Source organism: Pholcus phalangioides, unplaced genomic scaffold (assembly GCF_987345545.1).
Source record: "Pholcus phalangioides strain wild (caught in Gottingen) unplaced genomic scaffold, Ppha-v1.0 ptg000015l_1, whole genome shotgun sequence".
Taxonomy (NCBI): domain Eukaryota; kingdom Metazoa; phylum Arthropoda; class Arachnida; order Araneae; family Pholcidae; genus Pholcus; species Pholcus phalangioides.
In genome coordinates, this window is record NW_028301608.1 from 82,263,690 (window position 1) to 82,290,438 (window position 26,749).

General features: G+C 32.7%; 1 protein-coding gene across 5 annotated transcripts in view; it reads right to left on the bottom strand.

Annotated features, from left to right (window-relative positions):
* The window catches only part of LOC149076826 (calcium-transporting ATPase sarcoplasmic/endoplasmic reticulum type-like), a 65,012-nt gene that overhangs the window by 10,293 nt on the left and 27,970 nt on the right, over positions 1–26,749 (bottom strand). For 3 of the 5 annotated variants that reach the window (XM_089244527.1, XM_089244528.1, XM_089244525.1), the window contains exons 2-20: positions 26,307–26,541; positions 25,757–25,774; positions 24,424–24,506; positions 23,059–23,163; positions 21,284–21,422; positions 20,461–20,541; positions 20,172–20,257; positions 19,236–19,302; positions 18,652–18,824; positions 18,218–18,311; positions 17,433–17,563; positions 15,400–15,488; positions 12,351–12,453; positions 11,580–11,837; positions 10,396–10,614; positions 7,164–7,286; positions 5,929–5,989; positions 5,798–5,818; positions 4,854–5,005 (exon numbers count right to left, since the gene is read on the bottom strand). In XM_089244527.1, coding sequence (XP_089100653.1) covers positions 4,854–5,005; positions 5,798–5,818; positions 5,929–5,989; positions 7,164–7,286; positions 10,396–10,614; positions 11,580–11,837; positions 12,351–12,453; positions 15,400–15,488; positions 17,433–17,563; positions 18,218–18,311; positions 18,652–18,824; positions 19,236–19,302; positions 20,172–20,257; positions 20,461–20,541; positions 21,284–21,422; positions 23,059–23,163; positions 24,424–24,506; positions 25,757–25,774; positions 26,307–26,424 — 2,121 coding nt within the window. In that variant the 5' untranslated portion in view covers positions 26,425–26,541. The remainder of the gene's footprint in view (positions 1–4,853; positions 5,006–5,797; positions 5,819–5,928; positions 5,990–7,163; positions 7,287–10,395; positions 10,615–11,579; positions 11,838–12,350; positions 12,454–15,399; positions 15,489–17,432; positions 17,564–18,217; positions 18,312–18,651; positions 18,825–19,235; positions 19,303–20,171; positions 20,258–20,460; positions 20,542–21,283; positions 21,423–23,058; positions 23,164–24,423; positions 24,507–25,756; positions 25,775–26,306; positions 26,542–26,749) is intronic. The other 2 variants (XM_089244529.1, XM_089244530.1) reach the window with 1 other exon arrangement.

The window sequence follows — 26,749 nt, forward strand, 5'->3', positions numbered from 1 at the left end:
TGGGTAATTCTCACGAAATCGGCCTAAATTGTCCCCAGCAATTTACATTAAATATATTCGAAACAACATTTTTTTCAACACTTTAATATTCCAGTTTCTGAAAAGTCACCACTGTTTTTAATTTCTTCATTAACAGATTTTCAAATTTTCCATTTATTAAGGAAATGTCCTTTTCCTACCTGTTCCCAGCCCTTTTTTAAAAATAAATATATATTTTTATATTAACATGTAACATGAAAGTGTACATCTTTTTCATAATTTTAAATTTCTTTAATTAATAGTTTATAGCCAAATGAAAATTTTCCCCAACTTTTTTCCCCCCCATTTGTGAAATTTGGAAAACACTGGTTCCAGTTCTACAACACCAGTTGCCACCTATAAAATTTTGTGTTGGTAAGGTTGAGAGAGAGAGAGAAGAATGTAGCCATCACTTGAACCTCCTTTTAAATCAATTTAGAATTGTAAATTTATTCAGTAATTAGATTTATTCAAGAAAAAAGGAAATGAGTGTTTGTATTAAATGTCCTTCTCCTGGCTACTTTTTTTTACGAGAAATATATAATTGAAAATTATTTTCACTTCACCATGTTTCAGTGCAGAGCAGGGTTCGTGCTGCCGATCGCCATCTCGACAAAATATTTCACTTAGTGAATAAATAAGAGATTGAATTTGTCAGATTATGAGTGTCCATTCAGCTTCTTGATGGTCAAATCTACCATTTGACACATGTTCAGAAATCCTGAAGCCAAATGGCCAATCGCGAACAATGTTCAGCATCTTTCGGGACAGTTCCAGAAGAGAGTGGGGGTTACAGGGGCAATTTAACCTCATCTAGAACAGTGACTACCGCACCTCCAAGAGCCTATATGCAAAAAACAACCTATTGTTTGAACCCTTTACTCGACGATAGTCCTTCCCTCAGAGATACCAACTCGCATCAAATACCCGGAATTTTGGAAAGGACGCATAAATATTTGGTTCACGAGCCCTATAAGACGCATTCTTTCCTAGTTCCAAGAAAAAAAGTACAGAAAGAAAAACTTCCCCACAACTTCTTCTTCCTCTCTTCCTACCGCTTATGATGGTTGACCTTGAAAATTAGTTTTCCTACTTTAAAGTATGGATGAAACATTTTACTGTATTGTATTGATATAATCTGCAGATTGTTGAAGAATAAGATTATTGAGCATCTAGTTGCATCCCTAAATGAGGGACTGTATAACAAATTTTCCAATTCCAGTTTTTTCCCCCTGTAGGTTACATACCGGAAATTGCGGTACTTTCGCTGCTATCTACCCACATTTAAAGACCGTCTATATGCCGTAAATTTGCCTTGTTCCTACAAGATTGTGAATGCATGTTTTTTGAAAAATCAAAATCTTAAATGTTTGGAACGGCCATTCAAATTTTAAACATTTTTCCAAAATTGTTGTTGGAGGGGGGGACGAATTTGCGTAAAAACTCTGAATTGAATATACAGTTTTTTATACAAAAATTGCCAATTGAAGTTTTCAAGACAAATAAATTCAATTGGTCGAATGGTCAACGCGTTTCGGCTCTTCAATGGAGAGCCGTCATCAGGACCTCGTGGTCAGAATTCACACGAATGAGTCGTGGAGGGGTGATGTTTACGCCTGGTTGTCCGAAGAGTTCGCCTTTGTATTTGCTGCGTCCGAGTGGTCTTTGGATGCGAATTGGGGAGCCATCTGTTGCAAAGTGTTGAAAGTGTTTTCACGACTGAGGTTAATAAAGCCTGTCCAAGCTGACGAAATGGGTGGCGTGTTTCTTTCATCATTAACGAGGAAATTCTGGCATGTTCTGATGAAGTATCCCTCGAGAGAATTCAATTCAGAATTGTGTGTTGCTTTTTTAAAAACAAACGCTTTATCAAAATCAAAAAATGCAAGCCGAAACACGTCGACCATTCGACCAATTGAATTTATTTGTCTTGAAAACATGGCTATTTTTGTATAAATTAAAACCAGGCAAAGTTTCTCATTTTTATGATAATACACAGTTTTATCTAGCCGTTATGTGGTAGTCACCGTTTCGCATCACAAAAATCAAAGGTGTGTATGTGGAATCATTCTTTGGAGTGGCACAAGGATTTCTTCCACAAAAATTTTAAGTCACTAACTCTCAAAAAAAATTTCAAATTAACAGATTGTATAAGAATCTATTTTCTAAAATATTTTAATTTTCTGTAAAAATATTTAAAATATTTTTAATTTCTGATCTTGTGGGGTGGGCAAGGCTCCCCCATGCCCTCCTCGGATTTTTCCTTCGGCAAAAATCCAGGTTTGCAACCCACGATTGTGCAGTGGTAATCGGCTAAATACAATTTTCTAAGGGTTTCCCAACCTTGAGTTAGCTATCCCTTTGAAAAAAAAGCTTTGTTGCCACAATGATCACACAGACCTACAACACAAATATGTATACATTCGATTTCATATGCACATATCAATAATTTGAAGGATAGAGATGACACCCTGCTGAGCACAGAACACGCCAAACACTGGAGACAAACACAAGCACACAGTTAAGTTTCACCAACAAAAATCTGACATAGCTCCCCATATTCAGGTGTGAAAATATTGTGGTAGTTAAAGGATGGTAGATCAGAGTTGTGGACCATCAGGGAGGGAAAAGAAAATCATTCCACCAGAAAATCGCTTCACAAATATTTGTATGATTACGGAACCAGGAGATAAACTTCAGAACCTCATTTGCTTTAAATTCAAGCACAATATATTATTGAAAGGGCTAAGTTTTTCCGAATTGGAAAATCAATCAAAAAAATTTGTAGATTGACTTTTATTAGTAAATATGTAAATGTGCTCAATTTATTATATTTGTTTTAGATTTATTGCATGTGTTAAATTCTCAGTGTTTGTTTTTCTTTGCAAGCTTTCTCTACTAGTAGACAATGAAAATAAAAGAGCCTAGTTATAAGCTGGTAAATTAACCTTTTGTTCCAATGAACCTTTGAATTGAACATCTTTTTAGCAACTATTTGATTCACAAGGATAGCACTGAATGATGGGGAGAGGGCAGGAGACCATACTTTTGATTTCTTTTTTTTTTTTGAGAGGGACCCACTTTCACTCTTAAAGGACCCAGATTTTGCTAGTAATCCGGGATCCAGGTAAATCAGAGTACAGCGGCATCTCTGCCCCAGTATCATGAACCTCATTAAAACACCATTGTGGAACAGAATGGATGTATAAAATGCAAATAGCAGTATTTCTGTTTCTGATAATGGTAAGAGCAGATTCAATTCTGAAAATGCTTTTGAATTGTGGGTGGCAAAAAAATGTCAGTGAATTCTTGAGAATTAATATATTTTTGTACTGGAATTTACATTTTATTTTAAACAATTTTTATTTGTCCATGATTTGCATTTTGATCTATTTTTTCATCTTACACTTTATATATGCTGTTTTGAAATCCACATTTTGTGACGCGTTAATTTGGTCAAGGTTCTCTCTAATTGGGCTACAACATTTTCCATCTGATTAGCCAAATTGCTACAACTGGTAAAAAGTCAGGGGGAACACTGGTTCAGACACATCTATTTATTTCTGAAAAGCACATACTTTCAACATGCTTAGTTTTTGATTAGTGTTGCAAAACAGGTAAAAATGTCTTTCTCTTGGTATTAAGTAACCAGAAAGGTTTGATCATAAGGGGAGGGGGAAGTACAATAAAAATCCATATTTCTTCGTGGCTGCAGTAATGTTTCATTTGAAGACTTCGCTTTGAGAGTGCATCTCGTGCTCTAGCAAAACAAAGACAAATTGGAAATCGGTTGTCCCCCATAAAAGTGACAAAAAATAAATAAATAAAAATGCAATTGACAAGAAACTTGTTAAGAGTATCAGTGCTTGTCAAAGTTGAAAATGAGCTACCAAAATAGATGGAACATGTTCCGAACATCAAGCAGAAATATAAAATCATAGGCAGACTTGAAAGTCTGGGGAAGGGCATGATATCAGTTCATATATTCACATATACATTGAATCAGTCGGCTCTGCCTTCGATGCTGTGGGGGGCAATGCCCCCTTCTTATGCATTAAGTGTTGAAATAGGAAAAATGCCCATCAGATTTGCGTATCTCTTAACATGGTTAAATTTAAATTAATTGTTTTCACCATAAATGTTTAACAAACTTCATTGTTGACTATATTTCATTTGTTAGCAAGTAAAGAAGTGTTTCTAAGAATTTTTTTGGATGACATTTTTTTCATTTTTTTGTTCAATTTCGTGAGAATGACCCCATATATGACATCAGGATAGTCCATTTAACCACGGATTTTCTTATTTCAGATACTTGAAATAAATTAGAATTTTGAACACTTCTAAGTTTTAAGTGAATAATTTTGTAAAAATACTCAAAGGCATAGCTTGACAAATCGAAAAAATATTTAGGCGCCAGCCAAATTTCTTAGGAGCAATGCATGCTTTATGTGATTATGTTTTTTTCCTACTTTCCTGGGACTTTACAATACGTCTTTTGTCATGGGAAGGAGTTACAAGAAAGTCAGAAAATTTTACGTCATCTTAAGACTAATTCAGAGACAGTGGCATCGGAGCCGGGGGTGCTGTGGGTGCTCGAGCACCCACGGAAGTTTGTAAAACGGGTCCGAGCACCCACAGAATTGATTCAGAAATCGAAATTTCCAACATTGGACTCAAGACGAGCACCCACAAGTTAGAAACACTTCCGACGCCTCTGTTCAGAGATCACATTTAGAAAATTTTAAGTGCCAATACAATTGTTTTTAGTGTCCACAGGGACCTGGTGCCTGAGATTAGTCATGTCCTGCTCCAAAGTATCTTTTAAATGAACTTACCATGGCTGATATTTCACCATCAGCTTGGAGATATTCAATAATTTTGCTTTTATGGGCAGGTTCAACCCGAGAAAATAGCCTAGCTCTCTGACAAGCCAACTTTTGTTCACTCGGTGCCAATTCATCGAACTCTCTCCCGGAAAACGAAAGTCCTATGTAAAATTATATGAAATTAGAATACAATGAATGAGATATAACACTTAAATACAATAATTAAAAAAACAATTTTGATGAAATTTGGCAGCTACAAACAAAACCTCACCCTCCACTTACAAAAAATGAGAGAGAATAATACTACACTTTTATGTATAACATGTTTGTGTATATAATACATACGTTTTAAATATTACTTGAATATATGATTAATTCTGAAATCACTTTTTACATGGCATCAAAAGCCATGAGGGACTGATGCTGGCTGTTCCAGGTAAAAATTGTTTGGGAATAATTTTCTCCTCAAACGGAGGGATTTTTTTACAATTACTGTCGAAATTCAAGAGAGAAGAATTTTTTGGGAGTCTGGGAGCTGAAGTAAGAAGTCAGGAACTTTGTTTTGAATTTTAGAAGTTTGGCAAATCGAAAGGAAAGTTTTCTTGCAAAGAAGTTTATGATACAACAATAAATTCTCTATTTACAAAAATATTAGACTTCTAAATATTTTGTTAGGTAGCTCCAGCCAAGTCGCATGCTTGAGGCAACTTTCCTTGCAAGCAAAAAAAAGCATGTTTTAAATGCAAGGTAAAAAAACTTCTCACTAGGAGACTAAAAAAAAATCAATGATTTTTATCAAACTTGAATATAATGAAACCCATGAAATAAAAAGTACAGATATAAATCAAGTTAGCAAATCTACAAATAAATCAATGATACATTTGACATGCAAATTTACTTTTCCTACTTTTAAGAATAAAATTTGAAAAAATTACAAGCAAAATATTTTGTACCTGTCCGTTTCAAATTTTCCTCTTTTTTGGCCGCAAAAAATATAACACAGAATCATGATTCAGACCATACAAAACTTAAAATTCACAGCTTTTTAAAAAAAATTAAAAATTATTTGTAGAACACATTTTACCTGAGGTATCCTCATGTTCTTCAAAAACACCTATCCTGCGACATATAGCTTCAGCCGTTGCCTGGAATCAAAGAAAGGAATTAAAATGAACAAAATTCACCATTAACAAAAAAAAACAAGCAAATCCATGTTTCCTTAGAGTTTACACATAAAATTTGTGGAGTGAAAAATCAATAACAATTTCTATACAAATGCAGCTCAAGGAATAACTTGTGGATCTCTCTCATACAACTGATAGGTAGCTCACGTTTATGTAACATATTGTTACGAAATTCATGTAAATAGTCGTTAATTATTGTTTATGCCATTTTTTTCTTGTAAATAATTTAAATAGCTTTCATATTCTATGTAAAATCAATAATTAATGCCAAAATACATATTTTCTTGTAAATTGTGCCAAGTTAACAATGAACTAGGCAAGTTTGGCATAGGTTACCAATGTTTTGATGACATGTTGCAAGAAGGTTGTGACACAGGAATTTGCAAGAATGAGATTCATTTCAAAATTTATCTTTTCCCATATTTTTCGAAGCGCTCACCACAGAGAAACACTGTGGGTACGAATAAGAGCACAGAAATTCTTGCTGCAAAAGAGAAATAGCATATGCGCTGGGATTTTTAACATGCATGTATTCAAATTGCTGTTGTCATTGCCTGGCAGTTGAGTGGTTAGGGCGCTAGTCTCTAAATGTGTGCATCTGGGTTTGAATCCTGGTTTTGGTATGGATGTTTACTTACACTAACACATTTCCTAGACAGATCATAGGGATCTCTTGGGAATATGAGAAGATCACGTAGTTAAAAAGCAAAATGGAGTGTAAATAGTTGTTCTGTGAATAAATCTGAGACGTTCTATATCAGATTGATTTGTGTCTTTACTCGTTACACCACTTTGTGTGGCCAGTGCAAAGACTTCATACACTAGCCATTTTGCAATGTTATTAACTGGTTGTTGTCGAGTTCACGAAGACAATACTTTGGGTATAACCATAACATACACAACAAAACCCCTCTTTTTACAGTGAAATAATTTTCCTTGTACAATAAAAATATGCATTTGAAACCCCTGATTAATGGTCATCCTTCTTTTAAGGATGAATTTTTTCCATTCCACTGGTGCATGCAAAAGAGGGGTTTACTGTATATAATACGTTCTCATGCAGTTCCTACTGGCATGAGGTAAAAAGGAAATGACATAGAAATGTAATTTTTTTCTCTGTAGCTCATCAACACACCTTGTTGTCACCAGTTATTACAATTACTCTTATGCCAGCTTTCTTGCAACATCTGATGGAATCTTCCACTTCCTTTCGAGGAGGGTCAAGCATGCCAACAACACCAACAAATGTCATGCCATCCTTAAGAAAAAGTAAAAAAAAATTTTTTCATAATTACAAAATTTAATATTCAATATTTTTTTCTCTTGTTCCTATTGGCAATTTAAAATAATTCCATGCCATTTTTAAAAAATTCATCTCATTCAAAAACTCTGACTTAAACAGTTATCAGAATTGGACTTATCAAGAACTGACTGTACATACATGTGTTTGTAAAAATACTTTCAAATTCCTGTATCTTTTGCAACACACACACACACTATTGTTTTATAAATATCAAAGGGAAATAAACAGTGCTTTTGACACATGGCTGATACCTTGAAAGCAAATATATGTTCAATTACCAGTTAGGCATAAAACTTTTCTAAAAAAAGAAAAAACAAATGCAAAAATTTTTCTATAAGTACTTCAAAGTCTTTCACACGTGTCATTGCACATAAGGCAAGGTCATATTTTTTCCATTTTATGTTTTGAATTCGCTGGTAGATGTCCTAATTCATGACATTCTTTGTAGCAGAGCATGTGTGGCTGTAATTTTACTAATTTGTTAAAATGTTTTATTGGAATTTTTTTTTAACCTTGAAGTAGTTTGCGATCTAAATTTTTTCTTGAAATACTTTTAATCACAAAGACGCTAGTTATATATTTGGAAAGTAATATTACTAAAATACGTTTATTTTACGTGCAATTTTTTGAGGCTTTGCACCTGTTCAATAAGGCCCTGTACAAGCAATACAACTCAAAATATATTTTTAAAAATAATTTTCAATACTTGTAATTAACTATGAAAAAAGTTATCAGCTTAAAAAAAAATTGAATATTTAAAGGTAAATCACATGGGGGAAAAAATGAAAATAAATAGATGAATTCCAATTTCCCACCAATCAGTATTTGTTTCCTCTTCAATAATAAAGAAGTTTTTGATTGGATTGATCAAATTACATTGCTTATATAGTCCCATTAAATCATCTCTATTTTGTACTGATTTATATTTGTGTTTAAAATATTTGTTTTCATGTAGTAACTAATTTTAAATTAAAAAAATCCTACCCATAAAAAAAAGATAATTTAATAATGTACAATAATATAATTTTATTTTCGAAATTTTTGTTCTTGAAAGGATAATTACAATAATACCCCCGTGATTTATGGGAACCCCTCACAATGTGGGGCAGAGGTCTTCAATCTTTTTTCAGTCTCGATGTACTGCTTGTACCCATCATAAAAAAAGAAAGATCACCCTTATGGCAAGTTTGACATATGAATGCATGAAATCAGGATGATTTCAATCCTTGAATGCAATTTGTACAAGGTATTTAATTGGAATGTTGATCAAGTGTATGTGGGCACGAAAGAGTACACGAGTACTAAGTACTCTGGGTATTTCAGGGAGCACCATGGGGCTCACAAGCAACGGATTGAAGATGCCTGATTTAGAGTAATGTTGGAGGGGAATCTTTCTACACTCATGTTCATAAATTAAGGATAATTCAGAATCACACGGAAATCGAAATCTAAAGTAAAAATTTCACCTGTAGAATTATCACACACATCTGCAAGAGGATATGCAAATTTCAGGAAGCCAACAGATGATGCCGATAGTACGTCACAATGACGAGAGTGTAAGAGGGGGGTATATAAGGAATGGTGGCAAAGAAGTAAAATTGTTCACAAGAGTTCTGTAAGGCGCTCAGTGCCATAAGCGAATAGTTATGACACAGAGGACGCATGTGGATGATTTTTTACGTGGTAGAATTATCGGCCGCCTGGAATGTGGGCGTACTCAGATGGAAGTATCCGAGGAACTTGGAATTGCCCAAAGTGTCATCTCTAGGCTTTGGCAATGATTGACAAGATAACGCAAATGTCAGTAGATGTTACAGTACAGGTCGCCCCCGAGTTACAACGCCGAATGAAGACCGGTATTTGGCAGTAACTGCCAAAAGAAGCAGACTGAGCACAGCATCCGACCTGTCTCGTCAGCTATCTGCAGCCACAGGTACCACAGTTTCAAGGCAAACCGTGTACAGACGTTTGGGAGATATTCGTCTATATGCTCGCAGGCCTGTCAGATGTGTTCCGCTCACGGCAACTCACTGTCGACAGCGATTAGCCTGAAGTAGAGAACATGCAATGTGGACATCGTCACAGTGGGCCTGTGTGATGTTTTCCGACGAGTCCAGGTTTAGCCTGCAGTCTGATTCACTGCAGACTTTCATATGGAGAACGCCAGGTACCCATTACCACCAAGACACATCATTGAACGACACCATTACGGTGTTGCAGCTTTGCTCGTTTGGGGTGGAATTATACTGGGTTCCAGAACAGATCTGCATGTTCAAACCGGAACCATGAAAGCCCAAATTTATCGGGACATCATTCTGGAACAACATGTACGTTTGTTTAGGGGTGCCATGGGCGCAGAATTTTGTGTTTATGGATGACTACACCCATCCTCACCGAGCAAACATCGTAAACGAATGCCTTGAATCTGAGGATATAACCCGTATGGAATGGCCAGCATTCTCACCTGACTTGAATCCGATAGATCATATGTGGGACATGCTTGGCTGACGAGTTGCAGCCCATCAACCACCTCCTACATGTGTACCGGAACTTTGGAGAGCATTGCTTGCTGAGTGGAGTGATCTTCCCCAAGATCAGATCGATAATTTGATACTCAGCATGCCTAGGCGTTATACGGACTGTATTTCATCGCATGGGAGACATACAATGTATTAACCATCATACCAACCATGTAATAGTAAGGTTTTGTAAAGGAGATATTTTTTACAATTGCTCCAGGGAGCAAAAATCGTAGTTTTTATGAATGGTATCATACATACACCATCGTTTTTGTTCTTTATCTTTTGTTTAATAAATGGGCTTTACGAATAAGTAACGTTTGTTTTGTTTCTGAACCTTTATTTGCCGGAGCTGGCATTATCCTCAATTTATGGACATGAGTGTAATATTACAATACTTATATATTTATTTTCCTTACATATGCCCCACTGCAATGTCTTACAAAACCCCTAAGTTAGTCTTAGGGATCCCTAGAATTCTGCAGAACGCTGGTTAAGGAACACTGATGTATATAGTAAAGACAAAAATACAATGTAAGAGTTACCTCATATTTCGAAAACTTGGCCGATTCACTAAGATCCATTTCATTTGGTTTGAGAGGATTATCAATGGTTGCTAATGCAAGGCACCTCAAAGTGTCTTTTCCAGTGCCATATTGTTTTGTCATATCTATAATTTTTTTCCTTATTGCTGGAGTCATAACAACTCGATCATTTCCAACCCTGACATGTGTACACCTATCCAATACACATTCTGGGGCACCCTGGAAAAGTTTTAGTCAAGCTCATTAGCACACAGTGAAAAAAATACAAGATTTTTCACAATAAAATAGAAGGGAAAATAATTTATAAATTACTGATTTAAACATATAATTAAATACAAAAATCACAACAGAGCTCTGTACTCAGGTACAGTAGAACCTCTTTGTCCTAAAGAAACAAAATTCCCTGCATTTGAAATACTAAATATATTCTCACCTGTGTGTTAGTACATTTTTTTAAAAACCTTTATCTTGAAATTTGAATCGCTATGGTAATGAATACACAAAATTTTTTTTTACAGAAATTTGGTTCTCTTCTAGGGATAAAGGAAACTACGAAAAGGAAATTTGTTACAGAATGATAATTTAACATGATGGATATGAGGAAGTCAGTTTAAATGTATGCATAAAAATTTTAATCAGGAAAATTCATTTTATTAGCTTCAAACTTTTAAAAAAGGAGAAATCACAATTGGACACCTGACTAAAAGAAATGATTCTGAAAAAGATGAAAAATTTTTGCAAAGGCCACAGAAGTGATTTAGTAGTAAATCCTACTACATATGAAGTAGATTAAAAAATATCTTATATTTTAGCACATATTTGTTATTCCAGTTGCCATTTTTCTTTTTACATAAAAAATTTGTTTTGCAAAACAACCTTCTAACTAACTCAATGCTTTCTTTTGTCAGTCTTGAAATCGAGAGGTTCTACTGCATTTCAAGAGAAAAAAAAGACAGGTGAATACATAATTGTTTTGAAACCAAAAAGATTTAATTTTTAAAAAGTCTATATACAGTTTTCCCTTGCAAAGTTTTTTTTCTTGAATTATTTCAATGTATTTGCTTCTTTTTAAAAAGTTTTTATAAAAACATTACCAACCTTGATAAGTGATGTGATTTCTAGAATAAATGTAAATATTGGGAATTATTTTTACATGCACAATCTCACCAATGATAAATACTCACTTTACAAAACATTTTAGGCCCAGCACCAAGTTTTGTTGATTTGAGAGGTGAACAAAATGTGCTCATCGATTTTCTATCCCTTGAAAATTCTAGCGTGAATTCTTTCTTCCACATAGAAGATATTCCATTATTCACAACTAGAGCAGCATCTCTCCTTGAACGACCAGATTTTTCCAATGACCATGGATTCATTTTCTCAGCAAGGACCACGAGGGCAGTTTCTGTAGCTTCACCAACTTTTTCAAAGATTTGTTTGTACTAACACAAAAAAAAACATTGATTTGGTAAACATTGATGAAAGCACGACAGATCTACTATTTGGAATAAATAGCATGGGGATTAATAGAAATTCAAAACTGCACTGGAAACTACATCACAACACTTCCTCTATAATTGGAGAGGAAGAGATGGACATGCGAAATTTGAATATACAAACTTTCTCTATACTTAATGCATATTTTATCCAAAATTAAACCTGCTTGGTTAACATTAGAAGAGGTGACATACTGCCAGCCCCGATAGGTCATGGTGAATGGGACCAAGATCATTTCAGTTCTCTGAAAACTTGAAATATCCAAGAAACTATACAAAATGTAATATTTAGTTTTACTTTCAAAAAACCAAGTTGAATTGCTTTTTGGTAATCTGTGATAAAGTGGTATGAAAAAGAATTTTTTTAACATATAAAAAGGTATTTCTTTGCAAACCAATTACATATATTTTTTTTAAAATTTACTAAATAAAATTTTTAAAAAAACAACGGTAACTGACCTCATTGAAATCAATGCTTGAATCATTGCACATCACACATATAGTTGCCATTTCAAATAAGGCACCAAAATCAGAACATCTCACTTTCTGTTCTTTGAGAAACCTATTGCCACAATGAAAATTGTTGGTAAAAGAAATATTGATGTTGCTCAAGTAAGGCAAAATGCAAGTTCAGTCCAGGGTTTAAGCTACGGTTGCATTTTTTGCAAAATGCAAAAGTGGTAGTTGCCACTTTTGCAAATTTTTTTTACAGCAGGTACTGAACGAGTAGACATCCAACCATCAATCATTACATTAGCATTGTAGCATTTTGCTAAAGCTTTTCCCCCATTTTCGCTTTTTTGGAAAAGGAATTTTTTTATCTAGCTTAAACCCTGGTTCAGTCGAACTTTAATATAACAGCCCCTGATTCAATGTGAAGTTCACAGTGCCAGAAATTTTCAGTGAGTGAATCCTCCACGTATACGAATTACTATGAGCTTTACCTTGATTCAATAAACATGAAACTTGTTACAGTATCAAAATTCTGCTAAACAACTGGTGTCGTCATATTGAGGTTCGACTGTATACATATATGTTATGGTAAATGGGATAATCATAATTATATATAATTTCCATTATTATACATCCAATTGTGTTGGTAAGTTTGATACATTTCACTGCATTTTTTTTATCACATTCACAGCAATTATGCATAGTTTCAAATGAAGTTAGTAAATTTGATAAATACGGAAGAAATATCAAAATATCACTTTAATCTAACCACTAGTTGATTTTGCCTGAATGTGATGCATGCACAACACGTATTTTGCCATAAACAATAAGTGAAAAGATAGAAAAAAAAATATTTTTATCAGTCTTGTAAATGTTGGCTTATATATGTTATTCATATTTATCAGCATGTGCAAACATAATCAACATTATCAATCAAATTTATCATCCTAGACTAAATGTTTGAGCATAACGTCTGGTAAATTTAAGTAATCCATTGATGATTTATCATTTACCAATACGAGAACTGGGAATTATACATAATCATTGGTAAATGTGATAAATTTGCAAAATTTATCAAACTTACCATAATGGTTGGTGATTATTAGGGATGCATAAATTTCATATTTAAGATAGATACGTCAAATGCAAAATGTGAATTTTTGCGAACAAACACTTTTTCATGAAATACTGATAATTTGCAATTTCAAAAGCGAAAATTGGTCATGATTTTGTGTAGTGCTTGCACTTTGCATCTTATTACATTTGACACTTAATTTTACAAACTGCATGTTTTTACAAGTTTTCTAGTCCCAAACAATATACCATTTTTTTGAACGTTTTTCTCATTTACAAACTTCCCCCAATTTTATGAAAAAAAATTGATCTTAAATAACCCTTACAATTAAATTTTTATTCAAGTCCTTATGGGTTCATAAAATCAAGCGTCACCTGTATGTGCTTAAAAGACAATACATTCTTGCATAAACTAGATCACCTTTTTGCATGTGATTGTTTTATAAAATATGTGCCTGGTTCATGTAATCTTATTTCAGTTTTGAAAATGAAGTTCTAACTTGTATGATACATGTTCAGTTGACTTGTTTCTGAGTTCTATAAGACCTGATACACCGGTCTAATAAAATTATGGAACTGATCTATAATTTGGAGCAATCAAACTACCCATTCTCGCAAGTTTTGTGGAGTAAGTTAATAGTCTAAAAATCTTCTAAGTGCCTAAGTAAAGACATTTCTGACAAATGAGAATGGTGAATTGAAGGGTAAAATATTATGCTAATGACAGTTGCAGATAATTATTTTAAAAAAAATTGACTTTCCACGGCATCCAATGTGATGGATAAAGCCTACCGGAATATAGGCCTAGGAATTTGGGCCATCTGAAGCAATAAAAACACCTACATCTTCGTGCACCCTAATTTATTACTCTCAAAGAATTTTCAGAAAAATAGTTTTCCTAAGTCGTGACATCGGATGGGAAGAAATGGTCATGTTAACAGACAGCTACTTCTAGAGGTAAATCAACAGACTTTTCGTTATGGCATGCAGACTTCAATTGTCACCAGAACAACCCAAAATATGCATAACTTCTGTAATATAAATATGTTAGGACTTTGCATACACACACACCATGTTCCTGTATGACTAATTTGTCAGAAATTTCCCAGAGGAATGTTTATGAGGTGAAAGCACAGTTAAGTAGTAGTAATAAACTTCAAATGTAAAAAAAATGTTGGTACTATAACTTTTCAAAAGGGCAGCTATTAATTTCAATTAAAAACATATCTCTAGTGATTAAACACAATCAACAAATTTATCACATTTACCATACCATATACAAAACACTTATGAAAAAAGATAAAATAATGAACATGTGGCTGCAAGAAAGCTGCCCTATCATGAGGATCAGCATCCCAGTCTCTGAGACCTAATTAAAAAAAATAAAAGGTAACAGGGGGTAATGAAATCAACAAGGTATTGCAGTGGGGGGATGGGATTTGCAAATGCAAGACCCAAAAACATTCACTTGTCCTTTGCTTTCAACAAGTATTTAGATGACCATGCCATGTACCTCCTCACCCTTTTTCCTATTCTAAGAGTTGTTTTAAAAACAATTTCATTAAAAAAATTCCAAAAAGAAAGCCATTTGACCTTTTTATCATTAGTTGAACCTGAAATTTCAAAATGCATGCAAAAATTATACATTTATTTCAACAATACATACAAGATTTTTATCTTTCTTTTATCACTCCTCCTAACTTGATCATGCCTGCCCCCCCCCCCCCCCAACTCTGGCTCAGTGAAGAGATTTCAGGTGGTGATCAAAAAAAGACCTGTGCCATGCTGGAAGCTGTGCGTGTATGTGTTGTGAACCTAACATGAAGTCTGTTTCAGCATAATGCTTGTTATGTGTTGCTGCCACTTGACCACCATAGCGGCCTTATGATTTCTTTCTTTTATTCCTGGCATTTGATACGCATCTTAAAAATTATTAATGAATAAATAGTATTTGAGGCAAAAGGATATAATTTGTACATACACTTCCCCAATCGGTTCATAAGTTGATCCAGTGACTTCAAACTCATGGAAACTAGCTTCATTTGACACAATCTCATCAACAATCAACACCTAATAACAAAGAAAAAAATTCAGATTTTAATACAGGTAAAGAATAATGAAATATTTATAAAAAATAAATCACAAAAACCTGGGTAAATATTTTGTTGCATTACTAACGAATAAATCATACAAAAACAGAAATTTCAAAGGAAAGACATGGAGATTCCAAAACATTTTCGATTATTATTCATAACAAACTGAAGTCCAAATGCATCTATATACTTTAGGGATGGAACGCATAGTGATTTGGCTGAATACTGAATACTCAGTTAATGTTTTGGCCGAATAACAATGTTTTAAAAGTTCATTACAATTAGAAATAAAATTTGTTTTTAATTGAAAATAAAATTATTGAAATTTTTGTGATTGAAATTAAATTTTAACTTAATCATGAAATTTATTATTTGAATAAATATTAAAAACTGGTAATTGAAAATTTTTTATTCCCATACCAGCAATCAAATTCAACTTGGATATATTGCATTTTACAGAATAAATTTTTTTTCAACATTTGTCACAATTTTGTATACAATCAAGAAAATTGTTTTTCTCTCAACTAGTAATGTGTCAAAATTTATGATTCATTATTTATAATAATTATTTATAAACATTATTTATAAATCCTTGTTTTTTCTCTTCAGATATTCTTTACAGTTATACCTCGACTAATGAAGAGATAACTTATTCTAGAATCAAATTAATCAGCCGTAACATGATGTTGCATAGATGGTGTTGCTCTGTGGTTTAATTCTAATAGTTTAATTTGTTCTAGGAACTGCCTAAAATTTCAAAGAAAAACACTAAGAACTATAAAAAAATATATATATACTGATCAAAGGGAGAGACTCGTGAGCCATATTGAAAGAAAAAAGTGTGTGAGGTGATGAGAGTTATGTGATACAGTCAGCTCGTTCCTCTCTTTCATATACAAATAGAAAAGATAACTTTTAATATCAAACTGAAGTCTGAATTTTAGTTACTGTATGCAGTGAAAGCATTCAAGCCCTTTTTTTTTTGCATTTCCATTTAACTTAGTCATTAATTTTATATGAAATGACTCAAAATCTTTCTGAAAAGAGATGAGTATCTAGGAAACTATGCATAGGAGGAAAAAATATTAATCTGGCTCAACTAATTGTTGCTCATTAGATTCATCTTGATTGGCATAAAAATTTAGCTTGCAACACGACTGTTTTATGAAAGCCGATGCATCCATATCAACTAAAATAAAAATGTCTGTTAGCAGAATCTGTATTTCTTAGCTGAGGCAGAAAAAAGTTTGAAAAAAATCTTTGTTATCAGAAAAATTTGTAAGCCAGGGCATTCACAAGCCAAGGTATTACTTTATCTTGTCTAGATACATCCCTCAGTACTGAACTTGACGTGTGTAAAAATATTTCATGCTCATTTTCACCTTACTGCAGTAGGATTCAATTTTATGTTTCATGCTTTCCCTATCCCAGAAATTCACCCCAACATGTCTTTCGCGGAGAGAATATACATCATACGATAAAATATAATCAGTAAATTTGTGCAACCAATTTTACTGATATAATTTTTAAAATTTTTGATGTATTTCAATTTACATAAACATTTGACTGAATACCTAGGCAACATTCTGCCAAATCAAATATTCTGCAAAAGGGCAGAATAGGATGAATACCAAATAGTAACCAAATGTTCACCACATATTTTATATACCTATCACAAAACTATACATGTAACACTTGAACAGCAAAGCAGTTTCTCAAGAGATTTGTCTAATTTGACTCAAGCCCAAACATGTATTCAGACACAACCTGCATATCCACAATAACCATTTAACTGTAAGGTGACTATTTTTGAATGGAACATCTAGCATTCTAATCTATCACTGCCATATTAATGTAATTGGTAAACATTAAAATAATCATAATGAAGAAAAACTTTGAAACAGCAAAATTTTTTATTTACCCGACTGACAGACATCTGATTTGTGGTCAACGTTCCCGTTTTATCAGAGCATATCACTGATGTACATCCCAACGTTTCGACCGATGGTAGGGAACGCACAATAGCATTCTTCTTTGCCATTCTCCTGGTACCTACATAGAAAAGAATTTTGGATAAGCTCAAAAACTTAAAGAATGATAAAATTTCTACAAATTCCACAACCAATTACACCATGTTTATGTGTGTTAATAATACTAACACAGTGTAAACATTCATTTAACCTCTTCACCTCTGAACCAGGATTTAAGCTAGATAAAAAAATTAATTTAGCGAAAAAAAAGCAAAAATAGGGGAAAATCTTTAGCAAAATGCTACAATGTTAATGATTGATGGTTGGATGTCTACTCGTTTCGTACCTCCTGTACACATTTTTGTGAAAGTGACTACTACTTCTTTCGCATTCTAAGATTTTCTTTTGCATTTTGTGAAAAATGTGACGACAGCTTAAACCCTGCTCTGAACCAAAACTGGCTATTAAAGAAAAAACACATATTTCTGTTTGTATGTAAAAATGCCCTTGTTAAAAAGAAAATTTTATTTAAAAAAAATTAATTCAGGTCGATATCTTTTCTAGGACCATTGGAGTTATGTACATATATGTGTAACTCTGGTCTTAACTTGAAAAAAGAATCATTAAAACCCATTCAAAGCTGTTAAATAGAATGAAGAGGTTAAATACATTGTAAAATTTTATGTGAATTAACATGATGCATCATTTTTCCTGTTATAGAAAAAGGACAAAATACCTAAAGCTAAACACGTAGTTATGACTGCAGGTAATCCTTCAGGTATTGCTGCGACAGCCAAAGCAACAGCTATCTTGAAGTAATACACTGCACCCTAGGAAAGACATTTCTGATATTTAATGGAACTGGTATTGTATAGTTAAGGGAGTCAGTGAAAATTTGGGGAAAAAACATACAGCTAGGAAAATATCTTTAAATTTTCAAAAGGTTCTGCTACGCTTCAAACTACACACTAAAACATTCACCCTTAGAATAAGAAAAATAAAACTATAATTATAGCATAAAGGTGTCATGAAAAAAAGGTTTTAATTAATCTTGAAAAATTGAAAGAAAAAACTTCTCATAACAACTTGCTTGACTATATAAATATTTTAGAAATGCAAAAAGTAAACAAAAAAAGTGATAATTAGGGTGAATAAAAACTTTGCACTAACCTTTATCCAAGACCCACCATGAGCTGGGTCATTGAAATGTCCAATATTTATGGCCCAAACAGCAACACATATCACAGAGATGACCTTAGATAACTGCTCACCAAATTCATCTAACTTCTGCTGCAGGGGAGTCTTAATATCTTCTGTTTCAGACATCTCAGTTCTAATCTTTCCTGTGAATTCAAAGCTAATTTAATAAAGATAAAGACAGTAAAAGGAGCCAGGCAAATAAAATCAATAACATATTTCCCATGTTTCTACACATATACTGTGAAATCTGAATATAACAATATTCTGGGTAGTTCAATATTCAGTTGTATATATATTGGAGGATATATAAACATAGTATTGTTATTTTGAGAGGCAACATAAATCACGCACTGAAAATTTATGGTTCTGTTGACATCACTTCAAAACTGGTGTCATTCATACTATCAAAAAATGCTCTTTATAAAAAAATTGTTGATTTAGAATTTTTTAATTTTGACATGATTTTCTTCCATTATTCTTAACAAGATCATTAATTATATATATATGCAGATGACTAGTGAAAGTCATTATTGCATAATTAGCTGAACACTCACCAATAGCTGTTTCTAAACCAGTTCCTATAACTATACCTCTAGCTTTGCCTGCTGCTATATTTGTTCCCTATAAGAAATTGAGAGAGAAAAAAAGTTCAGTAATTTTCTAACACATCTTCTCATTGAACAATAACTTAACAAAGTTCAGACAATTTAAAATTAAAGATTGGCCAACTTGTCATTATCTTCATATAATGAGAGCCGTGAAAGAAAACTCATAATTTTGCCATTTTTTTTCATTCTTGTATTATTTTTTTCAAGATTTTCCTTTTGAATCGCTCATTGAATATGTATGAGCTATCATGAAAAACCTGCTTGTTAAAAGCATCAGAATCACCATACAAATAACATTGTGCCAAATCAAATGCACAGATTTGCTCATTAAATAGAATCTAACTAAAAGTGGGTCTGACTGTATTCCCAAATGCTGATATGAATAGATTTTTTGTGTTAATGCAAAACGTACATATATGCTATATATATATATAATTATATATATTATATGCTAAATCACAATTTGAAGGGGTGGGGGAATTAATAAATTTAATGCAAATAACATTTTTAGTCTTTGTCATGACAGAATTTTTCTGAAATTCTTCCCCCCCCCCCCTCTAAACATGCATTTAAACAAAATTTACTACTGCATATGTGATTTTTCAAAAACATCTTCAATGCAAAAAGTTTTATTTTATTCATTGGTTATTCTATCAAATATTCCAGAAACTTAATTTAGCAAATACGCTTATTTACTATTTTAAATTAACTTACAATATTTATCCACAAAGTTACTGATATACTTACTAATTCAGTACATTCAATTAATGAACAAAAATAATGAAATTTGCACAATTAACAATCTTTGTTAAACTGACATATAATTTGAATACACAATTTTTTAAAATTTAGAATTTTACATTTGTTTCTAATGCTGCTTACTGAAAAAAGAATATTTTTCTTGTCTTGATTCACTGCTTTCAAATCTGGAATTGGATCAGTGTGCTTGATAACAGACACAGATTCACCTATTAGAAAAATATAAGGGGAAAATATGTTTAAGAACAAATCTTGCTTCATTATCACCCGAGATAATTTTTAACAAATACTTAATAGCTATTGAATCGCTTCATCTCAAAATGGCAAGATATGCATACAATGGTAACACATACAAATAACACAAAATATTAAAATGCTGAAAAAATAAATAAAAGCACAACTGGCATCTTACCGGTCAAAATTGATTGATCAACGCGAAGAGTGGTTGAAAATATTTTCATCAACCTGATGTCTGCTGGAACTTTATCACCAACTAAAAAATAAAATTTGATATAATGCTATATAATATGTTGTATTTCTAACATAAACAGCAATAAAATCAAGCAAAATACTAGAAATGAGACAGGGAAAACCACCCATACATATTTTGTTGTAACAGAGAATAAAATCAGGGACAAACCAGAAGAGAGGTAGAAGCTACAAATATTATATATACCTATAGATTGACTTTTAAAAAAAGCCAAGAGGACAACTTTGTTCATAGAAAAAGGCAATACAATAAATATGTTTGGAAGATTCTTATCTAGACACCTCTAGGTACCTCTTCATGGGTTTTGATTAGAACTATAAATTTTGTGAAACCAGTAAAATTAGATAATGAAAACATTTTAAAATCCTATTTTTAAACTGTATGCTTTGTAATCACACAAAAAAATATTAAGGTAAGAATTTAGAGGCTATTTTTCACGATATGCTACTAAAAGTTGTTTTTCTTTAACAGTTCTAGAGGTATACATATATGTAGCCTACCTAAGTCAAATGTACTAGTAAAGATAGACCCAAATATATTTTTGTTCTTTTTAAATAACATTTTGACATGCAATAAACACAAATCAATGTTGAAAAAAAATTCTAATCGTCAGTTTTGGCTCAGGTGTGAAGAGGATATGTATCCCATTATGTTTTCAAATTTATTATTACTTTGAGAATAGGCCTACTGTTTTTACTTTACCTTTTTTAATAAAAAACAAATGAATTTGACATTAGTTACATACTTGATATTTCCACTAAATCGCCAGGAACTATTTCTTTCGCTCGTATCCTTTGAATGCCTTGCTTGTCCTGTCTGATCACTTTCCCCATTTCTGGCTCATACTCTTTTAAAGCTTCTATAGCACTTTCTGCATTCCTTTCCTAAATATGGAAAATATAATTTCAATATAGGAGATTGATACATCCTCAATTTTTTCCACCAAATGAAATAAAAGCCTACCCTACCTTTCAATTTTCAAAAAAAAAAAAAGAAAAGAAATATGATAAAAAAAACTCATTTGTTCACAAGAAAAATGTCTTAAATCTCAAAAAATTCACATTTAAGGAAAAGTGCCTATAATTCACACCCAAAAATTTACATGTACAGAGCTGCTATCTTGCGAAAGTGCCCAGAAATTCTTCAGAACCATTCAGTTGACTACTTGCAGTGATGTTGTTTTGCTTTCTTCATTTACGCTTTGATTTTTTAAAAACAGTTTTTTTTATAACTTATTACAGTGCAAAATCACCTTTGAACAGTTATATTAACGCCTTACAGATAGTTTTTTTATCAGTTAGCGATTGATAATTATAGATCACTACTAGAGTATTGTGTTGCATAGTCGTCATAGTAATGTAGCTGTAGTCATTTAGTCAGGAACAGTCACAATTTATGCTATAGCTAAATTCCTAAATTTATCCCCCTGCTGAGTATCAGAAGAAAACTCATCACGCATATTCTTGATATATATATTTTCCTGACTACTAAGGTTTACATTGATCGATGTATGATCACTTGCAAACCTTTTTATACTGTGTTTAACTTCTATGTCTTATTCATGAAAAAACCTAATTATATAAGTATAATAACACAATATAAATATAACTAATTACATATATATATAACTATATAATAAATATAAGCAACTAAAATGTGGACATAATAACTGGAAAGAGGGGACGGAATTAGGACACCTCTTTGATGAAAATCCAAAATTTGCGTTTTTTGGTTAGAAAAAATTTATTTAGTACAATCACACTTGCAGCACTATTAGGTATGGAGTCGAGTTACTTAAATCAGTTTTTAAATCATTAACTTTAAACAAATTTTCAAAATTAATGATTTTGCTTGGGGTGGACAGTATATGGGCACTTCCCCTTATTATACATTAGGAAGTTTTTGACTGATCTTTGGATGAATTTATGACCACAAATGAAGAGCAAAATCAAACATTTTGGCAATGAAGTATTTTCAGCCGTGATAAGATTTTTTTGAATGACTCAAGCCTCAATCGAGCTCCAGTCATTTGAAATTATGATTATGATATCTGCACAGCTTTATTGACTAACCAACATTATTCAATAAATTAGTTGACCCCATAATTATGTACTATAACTTTTTTTTCTTTTTTTTGTAGCTTCAAACCACATTATCTGTATGTTTCATAAATGTTGAATCTACCACATTGATAGTACATAAAATATTAAATACTGTAATGAATGGTAATAGTCAACTTTCGATTGGTCCATTAAAACCAACCAGACTAGGTTAAAGACCACCTGTATTGATCCAGATTAATATTAGAATTTTTTCATTAAAAACTAAAAACTCAAAAGCTTGATTAAAAAAATATTTAAGAATCTTTATTGCAACTACTAAAATTTTAAAAGAAAAAAAATTAATGGTTTAATTTTCTTTTTAATATTTACATAATTTGTATAAGATTTCTCCCTTTAGAGAAACTCTTATAGGGGAGAAGATTCAAAAATACATAAATTTAAAAATTATAAAGCTTACCTGCCAAACACCAACAACTGCATTCGCTATGAGAATCAGAAGAATAACAAAAGGCTCAACAAACGCTGTTATTTGCCCTTCATGCTCTTCAAACAACGCTAAAATCTATAAGAAAACAAATTTTTTATTGGATAGCCTTTCAAATTGAGTGAAATATCATTTATACAGATGAACATAAACTCTTGGTACATAATCATTTGAAAGGTATTTATTTTTATATGACATGAATGTCGCTCTCCACTTGTTAATACAAGATATACAGAAGACTGGATGTTGTGAAGATATTTAGTATTTGAGATGTTAATTCAAAAAAAAAATATCTCAAATACTAAATATCTTCACAACATCCAGTCTTCTGTATATCTTGTATTTATTTTTATTATGAACATAAAAAATACAGTAGTCTCAAAATGTTGAGGTTTCAGATGAATTATGACAATGAAATGTTTCTAATTATCTTATTTGCACACATCTATTTTCTCTCCCCAAAAAACACTTTTATTTTTTATTTTCTCTATGAATGAGAATAATGTGGTCTTTTATACGCTAATACCTCTATGAAACTGAGTACCACAACAAACCAAATACGAATTCCGAAAGTTGAATGTCGCATCACAAAAATTCATTGCATCTAAAATGTGTCTTTTGGGAAATATGTGATGCAAAGAAAAAAAAAAAAAATCGATGGCATCTGATAATTATTCCCACATGAATGAGATATTGTTGAATTTATCTTTGACTTTCTGTACCAGACCAGTAGTGCTACACCGTAACAGTCATTATGCACTAAATTTAAGATATTAAAAATTATATTGTGCAAATACAAGTATAAATGGTGTCACTGAATAAAAAAAAATCCCATTAAGACAAATTCAGTAATTTTTCATATGGGCTGTGAAAACATCAAGGTACCAGGCTGCTTGACCTGCATTGTAATGAAATAAAAAAGAGAAATTCACATCTATCTTTGAAACTGTGTCATTGACACAATCCAGGTTTTCACTTGTCCAATGTCTATTTAATATATCATTCACCTCAGATTAACTAGACCAGTGTTTCACAAAAAAAGGACAATGTAATAGTCCGGGGATGGGGGGATAGCAGCTACAGATTACAACATAGGATCCTATGGGTTTGCTTGAGTGGGGGAGGGGGAAAGAAAATTTCATAAGGGCGCGAGATGGCACGATAAATCTAAAAGTTTGGGAAACTATGATGTAGATTCTACTGTAGCTAATACAAAACTATCTCAAACAAAAGATTTCATTCATGAACATTGTCAGTTTCTGAGGATATCATACAGCTATATCAGAAAAATGTTTTGTAATACAAATAATTTCTAAGATCTTAAGAGGAAAAACTTACAAATGAGATGATGGCAGCTAATAGAAGAATCTTGACAAGCAAGTCATCAAACTGTTCCAGGATAAGCTGCCAAAGTGGTTTGCCTATTGCAAAAAATATTTATTTACATGTAAATAAATGTTTTAATTACCAAAAATACGATTAGACCTATACAAAAAAAAGGTGAAGCGTTTAATTCTTTTGTAATTTCATGGGTTTAAAAAATACCGTACATACTCGTGCATAAGCCAACCCCCCAAATTCAAGACCACCAAAACCGCAATAAATTGAAAACCCGTGTATAAGCCGATCCCCCAAAAAATCTGTTCATATCAGAGAAAAAAAATTCTTATATTTTCATGCAAAATGAATAGCTTGCAGAAATTTACAATAGAAAATGATTGAAACTTTTTAAACCAATTCTTCTGAGTCTCCAAGCTCATCGTAACCCATCCGATCATCATAAGGTGTGGCATCTTCGTTTTTATCTTCATCTGGGCTGTCTCATCGCCATTGTCACTTTCAAACAGGATAGATATCATCTTCAGTTTCGTCCATCACATTGCTAATGCAACATTTTTTGAAGGATCGGATGATAATTTCGGCGGAAACAGGAATTCCACGCCTCATGTACCCATTGGCACACCAGGCCAATGTCAGTTTTCTTCAAGGCAGCACTTTATCATCGGAACTCATCCATTCGATCCACAAATCCCTCAGTCTTTGAGAGGCTTATTGATGCTCACATCTAAAGGCTGTACAATCGATGTTAGCTTACATGGTATCAAAGCCAATGATGTTTTAGATTTCTTTGCCTTGGCTTTGACATTATCGGTTCTGTGGAAGTTTGAACATATCCCATCCCAATAATGCCGGTTTTGCGAACACTGCTACAAAAATGACTACTGATTGCGGGGATCGATATTTTCTCACCAAAAACTGACCCGAGTATAAGCCGAACCCCCCCCCCCCCACTTGAGGAACGAATTTTTCTACAAAAAAAACTCTGGTTATACATGAATATATACAGTATAACACTATTTAATATTTTCAAATGAGTCTAGGTCATGGGCAGAGATACAGCGGGACATTGCCCCCCCCCCCCAGTGTCAAAGGCGGAGTCACCTGATCCACCGGTGGATACTGAAGTATATATGAATTGACAGTTAGATATAAAATAAAATTTACTGAAACCCTGATTCGTAATAAGAAAATGAGGTTGTTACTCCTAAACTATGAAAATATTTAGAAAGACTAACAAATTATCACAAACAATTTCTTTCTGATGTCTTTTCATTTGATTAAATGAAATATAGGCTATACCATAACACATTAAATCCTGAGTACTACTCACCTTCTTCTGCAGGTAATTCTGAAATAAAAAAATAAAAAAAAGAATTAGTTTCAACGTTGTAGAACCATGATATTCATGTAATAAAAGTAAAACAAATCTTGATTTTTCAAAGAAAAATCATTTTCAGAGCTTTCGTCAGCTGGGTCCATATCAACTCCACAATGTCGAATGATATAAAAACATGTTTTAAGCGACTTAACATGGCATGCATGAACACACCAGTCTTTTTTTCACTCATTGAACATTGTGTTCAGACAAACATGATTCACAATGTCGAGTTTGGAAAAACCCTCGTCCTGAGTTAAGTCAATCTTCCAGATAGGTCTTTCACTCGTTCAACACATTAACATTTTTTGACTAATGACAATACTTTAAATCACCACTTTCTTCTCAAACCCCTGTAATATTTCACATATGTTGGGTATTGGTATTTTGAAATATAAAAGCTGTACAACAACTTTATGATGTACTTAAATTTTTTCAGGACACCTTAGGACCTTTTCCTTAGATGACACAAGCTGAATCAAATTGCTAAAAATTATCAACTGACCATTTGGACCATATTTCTGTTGAAGTTTTTCAACTTGACTTGGCGAAAGACCTTTTTCTGAGTCTGTTCCATAATACTCTAGGACTTCTTGGCATGCTTTAGTGTGAGCCGAATCCATTTTTTTTTCTATCTTTCACAAAACCACAATGATTGATGATTCAATATATTACTGTATCTTCACAGGAAAAGTCAGCAACAGTCAAAGGGAAAACAAATATTCTGGTAACCATACAACCTGGAAAAAAAAGAATTGAAACATAATCGAAAGCATCACATAATATTTACATAAGACAATGTACATCCAGAAAAAACGATAATCATGAGGATCAAACTGTTATGATAGAGTTTGGGAGAAAAATACAAATGCGAATTTCAGTGGGGCTGGCATATCCACAGTTTGGAAAAATGGTTGGAGCATGGATTTCCCGATTGCTTGTGTAAAA